Source organism: Bombus fervidus, chromosome 1 (genome assembly GCF_041682495.2).
Source record: "Bombus fervidus isolate BK054 chromosome 1, iyBomFerv1, whole genome shotgun sequence".
In the NCBI taxonomy this organism is placed as follows: Eukaryota; Metazoa; Arthropoda; class Insecta; order Hymenoptera; family Apidae; genus Bombus; species Bombus fervidus.
Genome location: NC_091517.1, coordinates 17,466,018 through 17,486,997, shown reverse-complemented (window position 1 = coordinate 17,486,997; position 20,980 = coordinate 17,466,018). Strand labels below are relative to the sequence as shown.

Sequence of the window (20,980 nt, the reverse complement as noted above, 5' to 3'; positions counted from 1 at the left end):
AGTGAAAGGACTGGCACGAAACCGGCGAGAGACAATCTACACGAGGGCGAGAACGTTTGAAAAATCGAATGCCTAAAACGTAGTAAGTTATTACACCGGAGAATCAACTTGTTAACGTCATTTCGCGCGTGAGCGACTACCGGTCACCTCGCTGCGTTGCGCTGTGACTGCTATTTTTTCCGAGAAACGTCCATAAACCGGGCACTTTAGACGTACAACGACTGCACTACGATCTATTTAGCATTCACGTCGCCACGTCGTGTCTCGACGACCAACGAATACCTTGCTTCGGCTTCTCTCGCCCTCTTTCTCTCTCTCTTTCTGCTCGCTTGTCACCCGTTGTCGCGACCATAAAGTTTATTTTTACCAGTTTAACCAGCGGAATCGATGAGATAACGCTACGACGCGCGAGCGGTTCCTATGAAAAAGAAACGGACGAAAGTTGTTAACGCCGGTCTGATACGCGACTCGAATTTGCTAATGCGACACGGAAATGCATTCACCTATATTAACGTAATCGCAGGTATATTACCGATACGCGTCATTAATAATCCTCCATGTATGTGTTTATCTATATGCACGATAACTACTCGTATTTATGCAATCTGTTATTTTTGAGACTGTTTTTGAGATCGTTGTAGTAGATTTTATTCTGTTAGGTTTGGGATTTGGGGAAATAAGTTGGAATTGAAATATTTTAATACAAGCGAATTAATGAGATTATTATTTTACATTAAATGTACGCCACGTAACAATAACGACACGAACCAGTTTTTTAAAGACACCTAAAGCGCTCAAAGTACTGATTCGATTTGTTTTCATAACTTTTGACAAGTTCATGTAGCGGCAAACTACTTCAGCGACAGCATTAACGCTCCCTCTTTATCACTAACGATACACAAATAAACCCAGCATAGTCGCATTCTTTTCAATTCTTCATACATTTCCCTGTTGTGAAACCCTCTTCACCCAGTTTAACCCTCTTTGTTCTTATTTTGATTTCAGGTGAGTAATCGACGAACTTTCAGTTTCTTGCAACAATTTGCCACGATCACGAGCAAGGTCGGTAGTTCAGCCGATGTCGGTGAGTAAATCACATTGTTTATCCTAAAACGGTGGATGACGTGCCAAATTAGACTACGAGAAAGCTATCGTGCGTTCGCTTAAATCCACGCGCAGAAATCACCTCCGGATAAAGTAGCTTTATGGTCGTGGCCACGAAGTTACGACTGTAAATAACCAATATAGACGACGATTCGTGAGAATTAAGGAAGATCGAGTGCAACTGCAAAGTTTCGTTGTGAATGTTTCTCGAGTGGAAGGACTGTTTGTGAAAACAGCTTAAAAGAGCAATAGGAAAACCAGTGAAGTTAAGATGTGGAGAGTGGAAAGTGGGAAAAAAAGGAGGGAAGGAATGGCAGGACTCGGTAATAATTCAAGCAAAAGGACGCATCAATCCTGATGGCCCTCTGCCCCTCTTGTTCCTCGAGGATGGCTTGGCCAGAAATAGAGCGATGCCCGTAACGTTGTTTTACGCTGTCCTCCTTCCGTCACTGTTCCCACAAGCTCATCCGTGCTCTCCCCAGGGAAAAGCTAGATGACTACCGATTTTCCCTTATTGCCGCTTGCCACGCGACACCCCCGCCCATAGCCTCGCACTTTTGACACATAAATCTCCGCTCGTTCGGACGTAGCTAGCGCCGCCTCCGGAACTAATCGAATTTTCGGCCGAACTCGAACCGGTTTACAATCGAAAAACGTGTCATGTGAAACGAATCGATGTTGGTTTCGTTAAATGAATCTGTTCTTGGTTTTTCATACAAAACAGTCGGCCGTAGACAGATCTTTTACGAACGATAGGAAAATATTTTATGAGAATCGTTTATGAAGCTTTTGGAATAATTATACATATATAATTTGGATGATTATTAGACTGTGGATTTTTATATACTTGTAGTAAATGATTGTGAGCAGATTTCTCAGGAGAATAATTAGGGTGAGAATTGCAAGAGTGATAAGTTTTGAAAACAAAAGTTGTGCTTAGCAAGCGAGGAATTATCGCTTCTGTTTGTTTGTCTCATCGGTGACAAATTATATTTGGACAGCACTTAGCTCGTCCGCTACCCCTTTCTCTGGTAACGATGTTACAGAGGTTGTCGCTGGGAGGATGATTCAATTTACTTACCCCTTTCAACGTAAAGAATTGAAATTGTGTGTACGAAAGTAATTCACCGATGTCATATGGATTTTCTCGTCTTCTCCTATTTATTCTTCGATAGAAGAAGTTATTGATTTTTCTTACCCATCCTAAAATTACAGCGAGTCTTGTAGACCATCGTAATTCATCGATCGAACAGCTAACGGGAGCAACAACCATTTATATCAATTCACACAATCCATCGCCGTGAAATATAACTCCCACGAGCCAACTTTCTCTCAAGATGGCGTTCAAAAAGTAATGCGGACACGTGGCCCGCTGCGAAACTTTAATAACCAAAAGTGTTTCTCGTCATAAAAGAAACTCCTATACTCTCTTCTTTATTTTCTCTGCCGCTGAATTATTTAATCACCCCCCCCCCAAATTTTCTTCGGCGATCACACGAACAATTTTTAATTAAAAAATTTCACTCTATTTACATTCTATCGTCTCTTCGTCTACGATACTTTACTTTCTAGATTTTAGGAGCTTTTAAAATAAACTCACATTCTGCCCTTACAAAAGTTTAGAAAAAAGTAGAATTGGAACTTATACTTGCAAAGGTAATGTTTATCAACTACATTATCCCAAATTCTTAGTAAAAGATGTTAAAAGTTTTACAGAAGAAACTCCATCGATAAACGTTTCTTTCCACAATACGAGTATCAAAATTTTCGTCGTCCAGAAGACTGAGATAGAACATTTTTTCCCAGCACATGTTCGAGTTTTAATTAAAGACTCTTTCACAAGTATCTACTTACAGCTTCTTCCCTCCTATTTTATTCTTTTTTATAACACATGAATGTGTGAATACGAGGCTTCCGTCACTTAAAAGCTCTCGGTTGCGCTACGTCGACGATTTAAGAGGGTAGTTACACTCTCGACGCGAAGCGAGCGTCGCTGGCCGGAAGATCGGTGCTGTGATTTATCGGGGCGCGTTTTCAACGCATTCAGCCTAATACGTCTCACAGTGGACGCGTAGGAGGAGTAGCGCATCAGTAAGGAGCGATGTTTAGACGCGGCGAGAACAAAGGGAGCCGTCTGCTCAGCGGCGGAGCCGAACATTAGCCAGATCACCGGATGCCCGTGACACTTTTCTCACCCACTCGGCCCGTCGTTATCTGTGCCGTAAAACCAGCCTCCCTTTCTCGTGCTCCTCGTTTCTTATTAAAAAGTCGCCCGTTAATTTCGCATCTGCCCGTGCGTGGCAAAAAACTAAAAGACCCAAGAATCTTCCGATTATCTCGGACGAGATCGTCGAAAAACATTCGGGAGTTACTTTCGATGGAACGTGCAAATAAGTCGAAATGATGCGGACTATCCGGTGCTGGTATCGTAAGGACAACATTAATTGTAGATACTTTGTGCTCCAGTATATTTAACCAGCCGAATGGACCTGTTGGACTTGTTGAACGATACCCGAATCGCGACTCGATCGTTCGCTACGGTGATAACAACTCGTTCAGGTACTTCATAAACGAAAGATTACTTAACTGGTTACCTTATTAAGTATTGATACACGTTTAGTCAGTCCATTTACGGTTGTATTCATATCAACCGCTTAAACATCTGAGATAAATCCTTCGACTCTGAACAGCATGGCAACTGAGACTGTGGCGACTATTAAAGTAGGACTTTTTTTGAGCATCAGGCATGTACTTATATATGACGGCGCGTATACGATACTTGAAATATGTTTATTAATAGATTACGGATTGTTATGAATTTATAGGAACTTTGAACGTGCAAAAATGTAAAAAATGCGCGTGGTTTATAAAAATTAGAAAGAATATTCAAAATTGAAGTACTTGTCGTAATATGTAACGGATTAAATAAGTTTTTGTATAGGTTTTATGTCTTTAGTTATATTAATAAAAATATGAAATTCTATATAGATTCGCAATTCGCTTATTAGGAAATGTCATTTTTACAAAGTACAAAGAAGATAAATTGAACGTAGATATCGTGGCAATAAGAACGTAGATTCGCAATGGCATTATAGAAATTCTCTTCGAGATCTTTTTGTCGGAGTGTCTGCTTGAACTGCTAGAGGAATAAACGTAAAAACGTTAGATAGGAGATGAGCATCTCGTTGATCTCATAGAGTAGACATTGCGTGACAATGATCCCTCAACGAAGGTCGCTATTAATATTGCTGCAGCAGCTTTTTGTTCGATCAGAGACCACAGTTCGTGGTCGATCCGGTTCGAAGGATTTCGCGTGACACAATATTTTCATGAGTCCAAGACGCAGCGTATCACCCCGACCTCGACTTCATCAATGTTTCATACGCATGCGATGACCCCAACCTCTTACGCCAGCGATACACTAAGTGGTTTTGCTCATAAAGCTGTGACGGTTCGTAGGATAATGTCGCTGGTAAGTGGTCTCGAGTAGTGGGTTGGCTAACGTGTTGGCGAAAGCGCACATGTGACCAAGGAAGTGTCGCTTCAGAGAGATATTTTCCTATTTTGAGGGAGTTTTAATGATCTCCTTCCGCTATTGACCAGAATGTTCTATAGTTTTTATTCCTTTAAGATGAGAAAATAAGAAATTAATTTATAAAGCGAAGTTTTTATTATATACTACTACTACTCGTGCTTATCCTCCCATCTGGCAATTGACGACATCCAGCAGCATAAGTTATTAGTTTTTGCATAAAATAGTCGACCAACAGTGTTTTAAAAGCTAAATTTTATTTTTTATTTGTGACAGAGTAAGTTTCAAACTATTACGATGCAAATCAATTTATAGTTTTCGCTTTAAATTAATATATAACGTTCAAAGTTTTTAATGCCCATTATGTAGCTTAGCGTTAAAACAAGTAACAGAAATTCTTGTTTAGATGGTAATTCGTTGATGATATCTATATCTCTATATTACCATTGAAGAAAAGTAGTTTCTACGAGAGCCACGATGACATTTCGACATTCCAGTTTTATCAAAACCAGCTACGCTACCGTGACGTCGATTCTTTCGAACATCTAGTACCAAGGAAGGTAGATCTCCATTAACATCGATTGCTATTAAAATCTCGTTATCTTAGAAGTACATGTAAGTACGTAAATATCAAGTAAGGTCCAGTATTTGTATAATGCATATTCAAAAACATCCTCAGAAACTATTTCAATAACTTACGTTGAGAAGATACATTTACTACGCAGCTTAACTAACGTAATAAATGAATAAGAATCAAAACCAGCCTGCATTTGCATTGAAAAGAAATAAATTATGCTACAACGTATACGAATAGGTACATTTATTCTATTGAATAAACAGTTGACATGGTTGCATGTTGCAATGGTTGTCTTTCATAGTAAAACGACCAGACACTTCTTACAAAACGCGGATATGCACGTTTTTCAATTGAGTTCCCGGAATTTGTTCAGCTTCATGAATTTCAATAACAAATCAGCTTTTTGCGTGATTATCCTTCTGCATGTAAAAATTCTATCTATCTATTGGCTTGTAACTTTTTCTTTCACTCGCAGCTTTATGTCACACTACGCTGTGATTAATCTTTTCACTCCAAGTATCCTCCATTTTACTAATTACCCTACATAAAAGTACTATTCCTCTATTTCCAACAGCCAATCGGCTTAGACGGTCGCTTTTTATGCTCAGTTGGAGCGAAACCACCAGACTGCACAAGATTAAGAACCGCATAAATTCTGTCTCCTTGACTTCGGGTTCAACCATTTTCGTTTAAATTAATACGAAGTTGCTATACGCTATACATATAATTCCATCGGACAGCTAATGAAACGATCTAAGAAATGTTACAAAATACGATTTCACGCGTACGATCAGGCAAAGTCATCGAGCTAATTCATCCAACATTTTTGAATTTTCAAGTAGAACTATCGCGTTTCTTATTAAAACGCCAGCACTCTAATACGAATCACTATAACGTGTAAAAATATGAATACTATAGCACATGTTACGTCTGCCTTCACACCACTATTTCTTTAATTAACTTCATAAACACCGAACTTTATTGCATAAATATCCGCAGTCTAACAATAATCAATATATAGACGTCGATTCGTATAGTAAACGTACTTTCAAACAAAAATTCGCAAAAATTAGCGAATATTTATCAACGCGTGTATAGAACTTGCAAAACCTGATTCATCTGCAATCCTGCATCCGCCCCATCGTACTTATATTCCCCCTCTGAAACAGTGCACTCTAAAAAAGTTTCGAATTTCAAAGCCTATATTTTCCCCCTGTTTTCGACATGATTTGAAGCCGCGACTCGGGAACGGGGGTGCGAGCGGGGACACCCGCGTTATTTTTACAATCTCGTTTTGCCGGCTCGAAGGCTCGAGCGGTCTCAGCGTGTCGCTGCTCGGTCTTACGCGCGTGCATCACAGGAGAAAAAGGAATCGTTCGTGGGGTATCGCGTTACCGATCGGTAGGTAAGGCCCTTGTCTCTTGTCTTTTTCTTCTCTTTGGCCGGCAGGGCCGAAAAGGGGTGAAACGTGTGTGCGAGCGCGCGAGGGAGCACGATCGCGTTCCCGGGACCGCCAATAAAACTCGGGGATGTCGAGGACGCGACATGTTGGACAATGAAACGAATGGACGGGTCCCGTTGAAATAATTATGCCACCGATCTGAAGAATATTTTCTGGGTCCCTTTTCACGGAATCTGCCGTTTCATCGATCGAATGCCATTTGTTGCCGCGGTTACTATAGTCAAAAAAGTTGAAATTTAAAAGAAAAATCCATGATAATTTATAAGTCTACGATCATTTTGATCTTGGGACATTGGACCGCTTTTCGGAAAGTGCCTTTTGCTTTTTCTTTAATCATCGATATAGTATGTTGACGAAGTAGATGGTTTATTTGCAAAGGTAAAAAGTTTTAAGTATAGAATACTTAATTTTAACCTGTGTCCTACATTTTACAATAGTTAGCGATAAATATTATGATGACTTTTATCGCGTAAAACAATTAAGTATATAATTCGACCTAAATTCTTATCGGCGCCCTACGATCCAGTTGAGGGTTAACAAAATTTTAAATACGATAACGAAACTGACGCATGTCCTTTAAATGATCAGCTCGTCGATCTTCTTTTTACGCCCACACACACTCGTCAACGAATGTCAGCACATATGCACGAAGATCGACGTACATGGCAGGTTGGCTGTGATCCGTGCGATCGATCGAAGCTGCCGATGAAGCGGAGAGAGGCAGTTTAATGAGAGCCAGAGCCTTAAGATAAGCATAGCTCTACCTACAGCCTCTGCAATGTGGCGTATTCATCCGTGCATTCCTGTCTGGTTCTCTTCTTTTCTGTTCGCGCACCCGTCGCACCCTTTCGATCAGTTTGCTGTTTCCGATACTCCCTTATGTTGGATACGTATTTTGATTTTCTCAAAATTTCTCAATGTTGGCTCTATCGTCGTTTGTTTTCGTAATTTCCTACTTCTCTTGGTCAATCGAAGGAAAACACTGATTAGTTTGTCAAAGAAAAGCATTTTTTAGCATTAGCGACGAATCCAAACATTCTCTCCGAAATGAATCGAAAAATAATTACATTGAATGAAAAAGAAACAACGATCAAATAAATAAAAAATTGAATGAACGAATAATGGATATCTTATTTCATAAAATTCTGTTCTTCGTTCAAACGAAAATTTATTCGAATAATATCGAACACAGCTTTCTTCTCGTGGCTTCCTTCCCTCCTTGTTCGTTCCCCCGTCCTTGTCGGTCGGTCCCTGGATTCGCGAGTTCTGGCCCTTTACTTGTTCCTCCGCGTCGTCCACCCCCGGCTTTTGTCTTATTATTTGGTCGGCGGCCGCACGCGGGCAGGTATATCTTTCCTTCTACACGGCACTCCTCTCGCCGCGATCCACGCATATAAACATCGCGGCTTTATCTGAGCGTTTTATAGCGGTGGAGGTCTCGGCAGCCGTGTGGACCAGCCGCGAAGAACCGGAGGACGAACCGCGACCGCGGCCTCTCTGCCTACGCTCTTCTTCTTGTGTTTTCTGTTCCTCTGTGCTCTGCTTCTTCTTTGTGTCCCTTATATATTCTCTTCTGTCTCTTTTCTCTTTTACGTTAAAAAGATATTTCCTGGATAGAGTTTCCTCGCGTTCGCGAGTTGTTTCGTTCATTTTTTTTTCTGTTCTGAAAACCTGTATTATAATCTTGCTCTTCTTAGTTAAGATGTTCTATCTACCATCTCAGAAGTGAAAAAGAAGAAACTAACGATTTTCCACTTTCTTCTTTTTCTTCGATTATTCTAGAATATTCAGTAATTATCTCGTAACAGCTTGTATAATTGTAGCTTTCCTTATAAACTAAAAGGAAGAGTAACTTGAAATATTTCAGTACTACTTGAAAAGTAAAAAAATATTAAGCAGAACGTTTTAAGTAAGAAAATACCGAGTTGCACGTTTTTCCTTGAATGCGCAGGTATTATCGACTAGTTCCTTCCAATATAGATAAATAAGAGTTTAGTGGAGTGCGATTTGGTGGAAACCATCATGATAGCGCTAATGCGTATCCTCGATTTGCGCAGAGAAAATGGATGGATAAATTATTGCCAACATATACTGCCCGTATTCCTGCAATTGGCATTCTAGTTATATATGGCGAGCTTATTTGCAATTTAGCTAAGATTACAAAATAGCCAGGTATGTAATTAGCCGATGATCAGCAAAAAAATCTCTTATTAACTTCTTTTTATCCCTGCTTTCCCTTAACTCACTGGAACTGGATGTTTCCTTGTTTGTAAAACAAGTAAATTACAGTATATTATATATTATAATTTTCAATTTTGATGGGAAAGATAAGAATTAATAATTAGCTGAAACGGATGGCTCGTTAAAACTGTAATAATGAAAGGGTAAAATAAATTCATATAATAATAAAACGAAAACTAACAACATAGATACACAAGCATATAACGTTTAAATCGCACTCTGTTAAAAATGGACGACTCCTATTTTTAGTGTCATGATTGCTTGGACTTTATCAATATTGATAAAAAAAAAAAAAAAAAAAAAAACAGGTAGACAAATAGATTGTCAGTGAATAATCGTCACCGTAGAAATTGTTAACGATTTCCCGATTATCGAAGTGTTTCGCCTAGATAGAAATTAGGTAGGATATTAGAATACCGTATTCTATACCTAGATAAGAAAAAGGAGAACATAACTGCGCGTACAACTACAAACAGCTTTTGAAAGTAGTTTACTATACACAAACCAGTTCGAACCACTTAAATTAAGATATAGCACGTAGAATGCAACTCAAATTCTAAAGAAGTAAGATGAATTAATACCGTAAAACATCGTTCGACTCTAATATTGTGACATTCGTTTAAGCTTTCGTAATTCAAATTTGCTTTTAATTGTAGTCTCTTTTCATTTCGAAAATTCTTTGAGCGAACGAGAGAAAAATAAAGAGGATGACTCGTGAACGTTCATCTCAAGAAAAGAAGCAGACATTCATCCGAGGAATACCACATGTTGTCTTGTCTCAGTTTCTCTTCGATTATCTTTAAGGATCGATACCGCCGATCAAGAAACCCGTTTCCGCGGATCTTGAGACAGTGTTTTCACGGGGGTCCATGGCCAAGATCGATCTCGAGATCGCCCATCGTGGACCGTGAGAGGCGGCTCGACGCGTCGAATCTGTTGCGGGGTTCGCAAAGAACATCGCGGCAAAAACAAGGAAAACGGCTGGCTTCATTAGCATACCGTGTCTGGATCTTTCCTCTTCCCTTCCTTTTACTTTTTCTTTCATTTCTTTTTTCTGTTTTTTTTTTCTTTTTTTTTTACGTGGGGACCTGATCGTTCCTCCGCGATTCTCGCCACTTTGATAATTTCGACGGCTTCGCGGCCATAATTTTTTCCTCGCTTCCTTCTTGGCCAGTACGCCGAATTTCGTAATGTGCTTTACTCACCGCGAGAAACTGGCTTCGGAAAGGAGGACGCGTGTTCTGGAGTCTTGTGGGGGAGGTACGTAGGAGGTACTTGAAGGTACTCGATCGTAGAGAAGGGATAAAGGATTATATTATATTATATTAAAGGAAAGAAAGTATTAATACAATTGGGTGCGCTAGAAAACGTTGTTTGGCCTGGGTCACTTTATTTTTAAATCATTTGTTGGGTCGTAAAAATAGTCAAATACATCTTAACATTCTTCACGAGATACGATGGAGAAGAATATATACATATAACTTCTTGCGAAAGAAATATCCACGATCTTGAAAGGATTCGAAAAATACGATAATATCTTCCGATGAATTAGATTTGAGTTAATTTGGAATAATTTAAACAATTTGAATTTCAATAAGTAAACGATTTAAATCATTGTGTCAATACTGTTCCCCGCTCGATAAACTGATTCTTGCATACATTGAATTTCGAAAATCAAAATAATTTTGTATTCTGCATCTGCATTCAATAATTCTACACAATCCAGACATAACACGAGTTCAGAAAATACATTTCTTTTTTCTTTCGGGGAAAAATCGAAAAATTCCTTAACTGTGATTTAACGTATTTTTTTAGATCGTAAAAGATTTATTAATAAAATTGCACTCGAATTGTAGCATGCTTATATAATTTCTTCGTTGTTCACTGAAGGCTTTTTCGACGAACTTACCAGTCAACTTTTGTTTTCCTTCTACTGGAAGTCGTGGTATTAACTAGATAAATATGTAAATTTATTCACCGTGGTAATTTGTCGCACGCATGACTGCTTAATATTTAATCCACGAACGCAACCACGGACCGGCGATAATGTTCACGCTACGAAATTGTAAATTTGGCAAAGGAGCTTGTTAATATTGTCGCGTGCGTCGCTTGTTTTCGTCCTTAATTTAAATTATGTATTTTTCCATTCTATTTCATCATTCTTTTCTCATTTCATGCTTAGAGATTGACGAAATCGTTGCATGGTAGCTTATTCTTCGAACAATCGCGTTGTATTCGTTCGTTGGTTTACTGGAATGCCGCCGATCTCGAGATTAGGGTTTAACTAAAGACCAGGAACACGCGAATTTTTCATGGAAATTTAACACGCGATAAATATTTTCTATTTCTATATTTGTTCAAGAAAAAAAATTTCTTTTGGAAAATAGAAAGTTAAAAAGCAACTGTCTAGTTCCCATTCTAAAACGCATAAAAGTCTGCTAGTAGCATATAATATACCTAAAAAATGTTTATGATATTATAAATTGGTAATTAAGAAAATGCGACGTAATATTCAAACCGTGCATTTCCAACGTGAAAAATAGTTTTCAACAAAAAAAAAATCACTTAATTCTCTTCTAATTACCCTAAGTATCCACTATGAAACTAATTTAATATGACACTAGAACAAATTAAGGCAATTTCCCACTCTTAACAGCTAGTGGGCACGTTTAGATTTTTATAAACAATTCGAAAATAATATGGAAACGCATCAACGAGTAACCTGACTAAATGCAAAACGATAATTCCAAAGCATAGACGCTGTTTCGCTCTAATTTTCCTTATTTCATTCGGAACTCGACGAAAACTTATGTAACAGTCACGATTAATCAAGTCTGTTTGCATATTAGACAGAAATATTAATTAATATACATGACTATTTCTTGATCGATAACCGATATGATTCCATTGGACGTTTACACTTACGGACGCTATAGTTTATGGTGGATTTTGCGAGTGTATAAATTAAATGCATAACAAACGACTATTTGAAATTTTCTTGATGCATGCACTGTAAACACGGATATTAGCGATTTTTGTTTGAATTGTTGCCAGTTTTCCGCTGCTTCACATCACTCACGCGGACGTTTGCATCCGCAAATCGATTACACGCGTACATCCGCTTCGTACATGTCGTTAGATATTTTACGATCCTAATTTTTGCTAATCCGATGATTACTAAGTTGACGAACAGGTTGTATTTGAAGTGTCGTTGCATACTCATCCCTATATTTTCTTGTAATTAGCACGAACGAAAATTAGGAAAAACATAGTATAATATAATAGAACAGTAATTGGCTAATAGATAACATATTTTTCGTTCGTTTTCATCATTTTTGCTTATTATGCATATATATATATATGTATATTGCACATGTGTCATATGCAAGGCTATTCGAATAGTTAGTTTTATTTCTAGTTTTATCATGAGTGATAATATAAAAATTTCATAGTGAAAAATTTTACATAGTTTAACATATTCTCTACTCATAAAGAAGAATATATTTTATGAGAATTTCAAATTTTATGATATAAAAGAATACTTTCAAGATGTTAAATCGGTGAAACATAGCACTTGATTGAGTCTCTCAGTTCGAATATTAGGCACTCTGTAACAATTAAAATATGGTACTTTTCTATGGAGTTCCAAATTTTAGTATTAGCTTGAGTTCCATTTTTCCTCTTCATCTTAATGTAGCTTTTAAAATTTACCAAGAACCATAGCTGGGGCGTTACATAATCCCCAAAGAATTTCAATGCAACAGTTCTTTCACAAAACAAAATTCGTTATTCACGGAACTAATAAAAATTACGTGTAACAAGTGTAGTTTTCGTGCCTGATGACAAACATGGTTAACCGTGTATAAGTTCAGAAACTAGTATAACCCGGTTAAAGAATAACGAATGAGACCCTCGTCCTGTTAAGGTGCAATTTGCCTATCAGCAAACAAAACGGGTAAAAAAAGAAAACAAGAACAATAACGATAACGACACTGACAATAACGTGAGAAGTAGTAACTCACGTTTATAATCCATATCATCACGACTAGAAGCTTCTCTTCTCTCACTGGAAACTATTTATTTCTATTCAATTTTATATAGTAAAGACAAATGGAAGATTGCTGTGGCGACAGCAATCTGTTTAGAGCGAAGACTAAACACAAAAAAAAAAAAAAAAAAAAAAAATAAAAGAAGAAATACACTTGCCTGAATACTTTATCGAAATATCCACTGAACAGCAGCTGAATCGAACGACGTGAGAATCTATTCAATTTTAAGATCCGTTTCTCCGGCGGTGAAAAAGCGCGAAAATAAAATTTACGAGAGCTAACCAACGACATTAACGTACGCGAACCATTTAACGGTACGTCCAAAGAATATTTACGCGAGTTCGATTCCCGTGTAAATTTCGAGTAGGTGAGGAGTGGGTGTTTTGCTCTTGACAGACGAAAATGACGACTTTGGATACGGTTCCATATAAATAGCATTGTATTTCACATACCTCGTGTACACTTTCAATAAATATTTTTCAAATAGTATGTACATAATGACAGGAGAAAAGAGACAGTTCGATGAGAGAAGGAAATTAAGCATAACCCGTAACCGATGACTCTGCCGTGATTTTTCATTCGTAACTTCATTTATAATCATAAATAATTTTAGATTTACGTCGAATCACTTATTTCTTCCTCGTATGTTCGACGGTACCTTTAACATATTTTAATTAAAACGAAACGATATAACAACGGAGTGGAGCAACAAATCGAGTAACACCGGTTAAGAGTTAGGTATCGTTCGAGTATCGTAATTCAACATAGCTGCCGTCGGCGCGGCGACTCGAAACTAAAACAGAGACTCTCGACGTCGGCGTATTTATGGCACTGGTTCGATCGTCCTCGGGCTTCGTGAATCACAAAATCACACACGCGTATTTTCTCTTTCGAGCACACACAGCGCAACTTGCAAACGAGATTCAAACTCTCTATAATGGCCGAGCAGCTTCTTGAAAATTCTTCCGGCGGTGTCCAGAAGTTTAGGTTCCCATTTCAACTCGCGTTTCCAATATATAAGATCGCTGAATGGAAAACGATCTTCTTTGATCTCAGCGTTTCATTCGACCTCTCCTTTGATTAATTCATAGAGCTCGAAATAGCAGATACTTCCTCGCTCTTGATGATCCATACACATCAGAATTTTTCTTCGCTACAGCTTTTCTAGAGCTCGACTATTCGTTAATAGTTCCCTGGTGAGTCTCCACACTTGCTTCGCCGCGTTCTCTAAACCACTAGGCGATTTGCCCTTAAACAGATCCAAGTTTGGCAAAAAATAATGTGGGCATCTGCGACACTGTAGACAGGAGATCAGTTGCAAAAGAATGCCATTAATTCGATCCGCTATGCACGTTTCGTCCCATTCTGCTTCGTGCGGGTGTTTCTCGCACTCGTACAATAATAAGGTTTTCATATGATAGCTGGTAACCGGGTTCCCAGGTAGATCAAGATGTCTGTCCCTCAGAGTTTTCAAAATGCTTAAACAACGCTTTCTACTGCCACCCTGAAGCAAACGATTCTCCGCGTCTATGAATGATAACGCCCAGGCGTCGCCCTCCATAGCGGATTGTTTCCCTTGCAAACCAATGCACTCCTTCGACAACATGTCGAAGCCTTCTGTCTTCACTTCAGCCACGATATTAGGATGTGGCCAAGGTATATGTGCGATGGGCCAGTGAGAAGCTGACCTGGGCCACAGACCAGCGCATTTGAACGCTGGCGTAATTTGTACCACGTACCGCTCTCTGATTCGAAGTTTCACTTCTGTTGTATCTGCTATCATTTTTACCGAGTCCCTGTAGGCACACTTATCACAAGCCTGTGCTACCAGAGTTTGAAATCTCGAACGGATTTTCCGGGCGGACAGGTAGCCGGACGCGGTGATGAACTCCACCCAGAGTGACATGGATCGCTTTCGACCGTCGCTGAGCTTCAACACCGCGCATCCCGGCAATGTTCCATCGTCTACGAAATTCAGTACCCCCATTTGATTCAGGTAGATCACGATCTCGAATTCCGTCGGAGATATCACGTCCAGACCGTCGAAGCGACCGTTGTAGTCGGTCAAAGAGGAGATGAACCTCGGCTCCTGTACCTCGACTTCCTTCAGAACGTCTTGAACCACGCGGCACACTTCTTGGATCGTCTTCATCACCTGACTCTTTCTAGTCATCACGCGTTCCCCGAAGTACTTGTTGATTTGGTACACCATCTTGGATTGGGCCGACAGCATATCAGCCGGCAACAGCATCGCTGCGGCGGCCTGAAGCCTTCGAAGGCTTCTCTGTCGCGGTTGCTATTTTCTTTTACCGCATTCTGCCTCAAAACTTTCCAAACGATGAATTTTCTTGCGATTTTAATCGAAAGTTCTTCTTCGCTCCCTTTCCATTTGGTCCTCTGTCTTCCTCTTATATCACTAGCTTTGCGTTTCAAGTCCAACTACTAGATACCTGAGAAACGAATCGAGAATGACCCCGTTGGTTCTTAAAAAAAAAAAAGACGATGTTCCTCGCGCGTCGCGTCGCTTAAGGACGCCGGTCCTTGCGGCGGAGACACGAACGAGTAGCGAGAGGAAAAGGTGTACGAGCGACTCCGTGCCGGAGCAGATAGTCGACTGCGCTGTCGTTCACCTCCTCCGCGCCACCCGCTCTTCGAGTCGTACGAAGACGTGCGGTGGTCTAGGTGGTCCCTCCAACAGGCCACGCCTCATACCGCGCGGTTCGACCAATCCCGTGACGCACTAACCGCGCAGGCGTGGCCTGTCGTGGTGCGCCGACCCGATCGATCCGCACGAACCGTTCTATCTATATGTTACGAACGCCTCGCCGAAGGACGAACGGAGCGGCGGCGGCGGCGGCTAACCCCAAACGCAAACCCTTTCTCCCTCATGAATTATGCAGATCCGACTCGTTTTATTTCGTGCTCATGGATACTATGGGGCTCGGCCATTCCTCCGCAACCCCTTCGAACCCCGAAATTTTCGTCATGGTGGAAGATTCGCCGATCACGCTTCGTTACTTAAGCGAAGAAACCTAGTCGTAGTCGTGGCGGATTTTTAGTTGTTTCTGGTTTGTCGATTCCCGATCTTCGTTCGATCGGATAAGGTTTTCGTGATTCCCTCGAACGATACTACTCTGTCGCTATCTATATGGCCCCGGTAACATTTCGCGAAAAGGTGCTTCGGCTTGAAATAAGAAATTCGCGCGCGACGCTGACGCGATCGGTTGAGTTATCGAAGATGGGGGACAGTTTCGTTTACGAGCGTTTTTATTGAGGACCGGACGCACGCGGCGAAAAAAGCTCCGTATAAAATGTACATTTAACGACGACAACGATAACTCTCCCATTAAGGCTTGTAAATCGCGAGGCAACTGCCCGATACGGCGCGCGTAAAGTGTTGCCGCTCGCGAGCGCGAGCTCTCCGGTTCCAACGTTTTCCTCTCACTTTGTTTTTACGGGCCAATAATAATAACGTAAATTCCCGAACGATCGGCGTGCAGAGAGTGAGTGGCAGCGGTTAACGAATGTCATTGCGCTGGGAAGATAAGGATGGAAGTTTCTGGAAAGAATTAAGATAAGGGACACGGCTCGCGCCTCGTAGGCGTATAATGACCATGAAACTCGGTAGCGATGCCTTTGACGAGGTCGTTTCGGCATCCTGCGCACGAGTGTTAATATCGTAGATAATAATTACGCCGTGATGGTTTTTATGTTCTCGTTTAGAACTGGCTACGATTGAAATTGGACGACTGTTCGAAATTTCGGATCTCGTTAATTGGGATGCAAATTTTATATTTGATAGAAAGATTGTTATGGGAGGAAAGTTGTGAAAGAGATTTGAATTAAGCGACGGTCTTTTATCAACTTCAGTTTACCTATAGAGGATCATAGTCAGAATTGTTAATATTCACTGGTTCTTCTGATGCGTCGTTAGATTTGTATTGAAAGTTACATAAAATACACGCCACTATTGGTCTAAAGTTACTTTCGTAGAAAAAACAATTGTTGAGAAACAATTCAGTTACCGGTTTATTGAAATTCTCCGTTTCCCAGTTGATTTAAACGATGAAAGAAAATTACTTGGATAATTCTTAAGAATGAAGGAAAAATATAAGGATGTTTTTGAAGACATATGATATATTAATTTAAACAATTAATTTCTTTTTCGATTTAAAATATATATGACGTTAAAAATTCAAGTTTTAATAATCTCATATTAATCCTAGTAACTCGAAGCAAAGGTTTCAAATCAATTACATGAATCCTTATTATGAGACGAAATGCATTTATTAGTTTATATTTACATTATGTGTTCGAACAGCGATTCTCTTGAGAAATAAATATCGTTTAAATAATATAAAGAATTATGTACATACAACAATATGGTGGCCAAGCTACCGTCGGCAGTTTGATTGCTAACCGATCATAAACATTAGATTAATTTAACGATAACGGATCACACGACAATTTACATTAGCCATTAGATGAATAAGAGCAGCTAACCGAGTATCTATTTAATCTCTCGCATACTGCAACGCTACGTAGAAAAATCGTTCGAGCTGCGTTAATAAGCAGGAGATTCCGCTCCAAGCGAAAGCTTCAGTCGTATAAAAAACGCAGTAATACTAATATCTTTCAAACTAGTACGTATTTCTAATGATCGGTGGACACCTCGATTATAACATTCGATTCAGTCTACAAAATTTAACGTGCCCATTTCGAAACGAAATATTCGACTTATACAAAATCAACGTAGAACCTAGCAACAATTGCTTTCGTACGAAACAGGACACTGGCTGTACGATATTGCACTGGAACGAAACGTTGCACTGATCAACGTTTGACTCGCATTATTCGTACCATGGTTTAAAAACTATTAAATAATAGAAAAAGAGAAGAAAGGAAGAGGAAAGGGATAACCGTAATGAAACTTGTTACACCATCCCTATACCCTGGTACGCTGTAGCGTGTGCAAGAAGATAGCGAGTGAAAGTAGGCTTCCCACGTTTACGAGGGTAAAAAGCAGGCAAAGAACTGTCGCGAAAGCAGCATCCTGAAAGTCGTGATTCACGCGAGTCACCGAATCCTCCAACGTTCCTCCAACTTTCGCTTGTCTCTGTCTTTCTCTTTATTACATTCCTCAATTTGAAACTTTAAAAGGGAAATCCCTGATTCAGCTAAAGTTTCTCCAGTGCACGACTGTTGGTTAGTAATTCTCTCGTCAGTCTCCACACTTGTTTAGCCGCGTTCTCCAAGCCGCTGGGCGACTTTCCTTTGAACAGATCCAGATTAGGTAGGAAATAATGAGGACATCTTCGACACTGAAGGCAGGATATCAGCTGCAAGAAGATTCCGTTAATGCGATCTGCCAAACATCCTTCGTCCCACTCGGTCTCCAAGGGATGTTTCTCGCATTCGTAGAGCAACAACGTCTTCATATGATAACTGGTCACTGGATTTCCTGGAAGATCCAGATGTCTGTCCCTCAAAGTCTTCAGGATGCTTAAGCATCGTCTACGACAGCCACCTTGCAACAATCTCGTTTCTGCCTCCGTGAAAGAGAGAACCCAGGCGTCACCCTCCATGGCCGACTGTTTTCCTTGAAGCGCCACGCTCTCCTTAGACAGCAGGTCGAATCCTTCCGTCTTAACCTCCGCCACGAGGTTCGGATGCGGCCACGGTATATGAGGAATCGGCCAGTGTGCCGCCGATCTTGGCCACACGCCGGAACATTTAAACGCCGGCGTGATCTGCACCACGTATCTCTCTCTGATACGAAGCTTCACCTCCGTGGTGTCCGCTATCATCTTCACGGAGTCCCTGTAGGCACACTTATCGCAAGCTTGTGCCACCAGTGTTTGAAATCTCGAACGAATCTTCCTCGCGGACAGGTAGCCGGAGGCGGTGATGAACTCCACCCAGAGCGACATGGACCTCTTCCGACCGTCGCTGAGTTTCAACACCGCGCAACCCGGCAGGGTGCCGTCGTCGACGAAGTTGAATACTCCCATCTGGTTCAGGTAGAGGACCACCTCGAATTCGCCGGGTGAGATAACCTCGAGACCCTCGTAGCGGCCGTTGCACTCGGTCAAGGAGGAGATAAACCGTGGTTCTTGAACCTCGACCTCCTTCAAAACCTCCTGCACCACCTTGCACACTTCCCGGATGGTCTTTTGTACTTGGCCCATTCGAGCCTGCACCCGCTCGCCATAATACTTGTTCATCTGATACAGCATCTTCGACTGGGCTGCCATCATATCTTGAGGTAGCAACATTTTGCCTCAATATCCTTTAATCGATATCAACAAAGATTCTTTGCAGTCGCTTCTCTGGAACCGACGAGTCTCATTCTTTCGCGTGGACGCGCGTTTCTTCGATTAATTTGCTTTTACGATCCATGATACCGAGCTTCTTTCGGTCCAGGTATCTTTCTCCCTAAAATGGTCTGATCGATCGATTACGACGATGACAAATAGGGTTAGCACTTTCGAGAAGGAGTCACAGGCAAGAGGACGAACAAAGCGTGCACGAATGTACGGCGATCGGCGGCGGCAGGTGTTGTTCGTGGAACGAGCGCGACTCGAGGTGCTCCGCGCGCGCGACGACAGAGAGAGCACCGGCGACCACCAGCCCGTTCTACTGCCCTTGTAATTGTGTGCCGGCTCCCGAAGTCCCGCCTTCCGGAACGACAGGGTCACGTGGAGTGTGCGCGGTTTTGCCACGCCTCCTGTCGTTTCTTCTCTCTCTCTCTCTATCTCTCGACCCGGTGCCGACCGACCGCGCACACCAAACCGTCACGGCCTCTCGCCCTTTCGATCCGTCGAATTCTTCATCCCGCTTTAGTTATTTACGCGGTTTCTTTCGTCGTTAACGAGGGACATGACACAGGATCTCTAGGGTGGTCTAAAGGGATAGGTAATGCGGTACATAGTCCGGATAGAATTTTGTGGACAGTGAACGAAATGTATCGATTACACGGGAGTTATTGTATAGTTTCAAAATATCGAGTGGAATTTGGGGAGGATCTTGCTGGGCTACGATACGTTTGAAGATTCGATTGGTTAAAGTTGACCGATTTTGAGTAGTTAGTAGAGGGATCTTCTTCTCTTCTTTAAGATAGTCTACTATCTGAAAGAATCGAACATCCTTTTAGTCAGAAATATTCTGTTAATTCTTCCATTAAATATAACTTTATTCGGTTTAAAGTGCATTTACACGTTATATATTCTATTTAAGATACTTGTGGAACCCACAAAGCGTATTTAACCCAGCTTTCACCTCAAACTTTGTCGCTATTTAGCCATGAACTATCACAGTGCAAAAAGTGTACATAAGAGACGCATAAAGCGCACATCGAGAACGTTGATATACATACAATTGTCCCGTCAAACAGCAGGACGCATAAACATAGTAGCAAAAAAAAAAAAAAAAAAAAACAATAATGCCTTGGCACTTGTTCTTCCATTCCTAATGTCAAGGAGACATCGACGCTTTTCTGCGATGTATCAATCCATCGACTGTCCCTGGAAATAAATTCCTAGGGTAAAAACAAGTTGCGAAAGAACGCATTGTTCGGGCTATGAGATCGCGAGAGGATTCCACGCACGATCATTCGAGCCGATAATTCCATCGTGAGGGTCATTTGAATGTTCGACGTCCGAATAAGAAGCAGATCTGTGTTCGTTTTCTTGTTTGCTCGCGAATAACAAAAACAGCCCCCGCGGTTCGCAATATGGCAGCAGTGCGCTGGCAGATGTTTTTGAATAAGAGTAGCGATCCGCCAACGTGAAATGCACCGCTTTCCTTTTATGCGTTGATCGTAAAAACTCGTGACGCGAATACCTGCGTCCAAAAATACCGATAACCCGCCGAGATATCCCATACGTCGAACGTCCTATAAGATTCCAGAGATTACAGCTTTCGTATGACAAGGTAAGATTCGGAGATTCTTTTCTTTGACCTCCTTAACCCTTTTGTTATCGGAAAATCTAGAGACACGTTGTTGGAGACGGTGT

At 40.9% G+C, this 20,980-nt stretch overlaps 3 protein-coding genes across 24 annotated transcripts in view; 1 reads left to right on the top strand and 2 right to left on the bottom strand.

The window, feature by feature from the left end:
• Rg (A kinase anchor protein rugose) overlaps positions 1-20,980 on the top strand; it is a 414,732-nt gene that overhangs the window by 362,625 nt on the left and 31,127 nt on the right. The window lies entirely within an intron of this gene.
• LOC139988541 (protein mab-21) lies at positions 13,382-15,573 on the bottom strand. The gene has a single exon (XM_072006121.1). It carries the CDS (start codon positions 15,214-15,216, stop codon positions 14,119-14,121), a length of 1,098 nt encoding a protein of 365 aa, XP_071862222.1. The 5' UTR covers positions 15,217-15,573; the 3' UTR covers positions 13,382-14,118.
• Positions 15,455-19,604, bottom strand: LOC139988549 (protein mab-21). The gene has a single exon (XM_072006135.1). It carries the CDS (start codon positions 19,238-19,240, stop codon positions 18,143-18,145), a length of 1,098 nt encoding a protein of 365 aa, XP_071862236.1. The 5' UTR covers positions 19,241-19,604; the 3' UTR covers positions 15,455-18,142.

Bases quoted from the DNA above. Each gene is read 5' to 3' on its own strand.
- LOC139988549 (XM_072006135.1), bottom strand. From the start codon at position 19,240: ATGTTGCTACCTCAAGATATGATGGCAGCCCAGTCGAAGATGCTGTAT.
- LOC139988541 (XM_072006121.1), bottom strand. From the start codon at position 15,216: ATGCTGTTGCCGGCTGATATGCTGTCGGCCCAATCCAAGATGGTGTAC.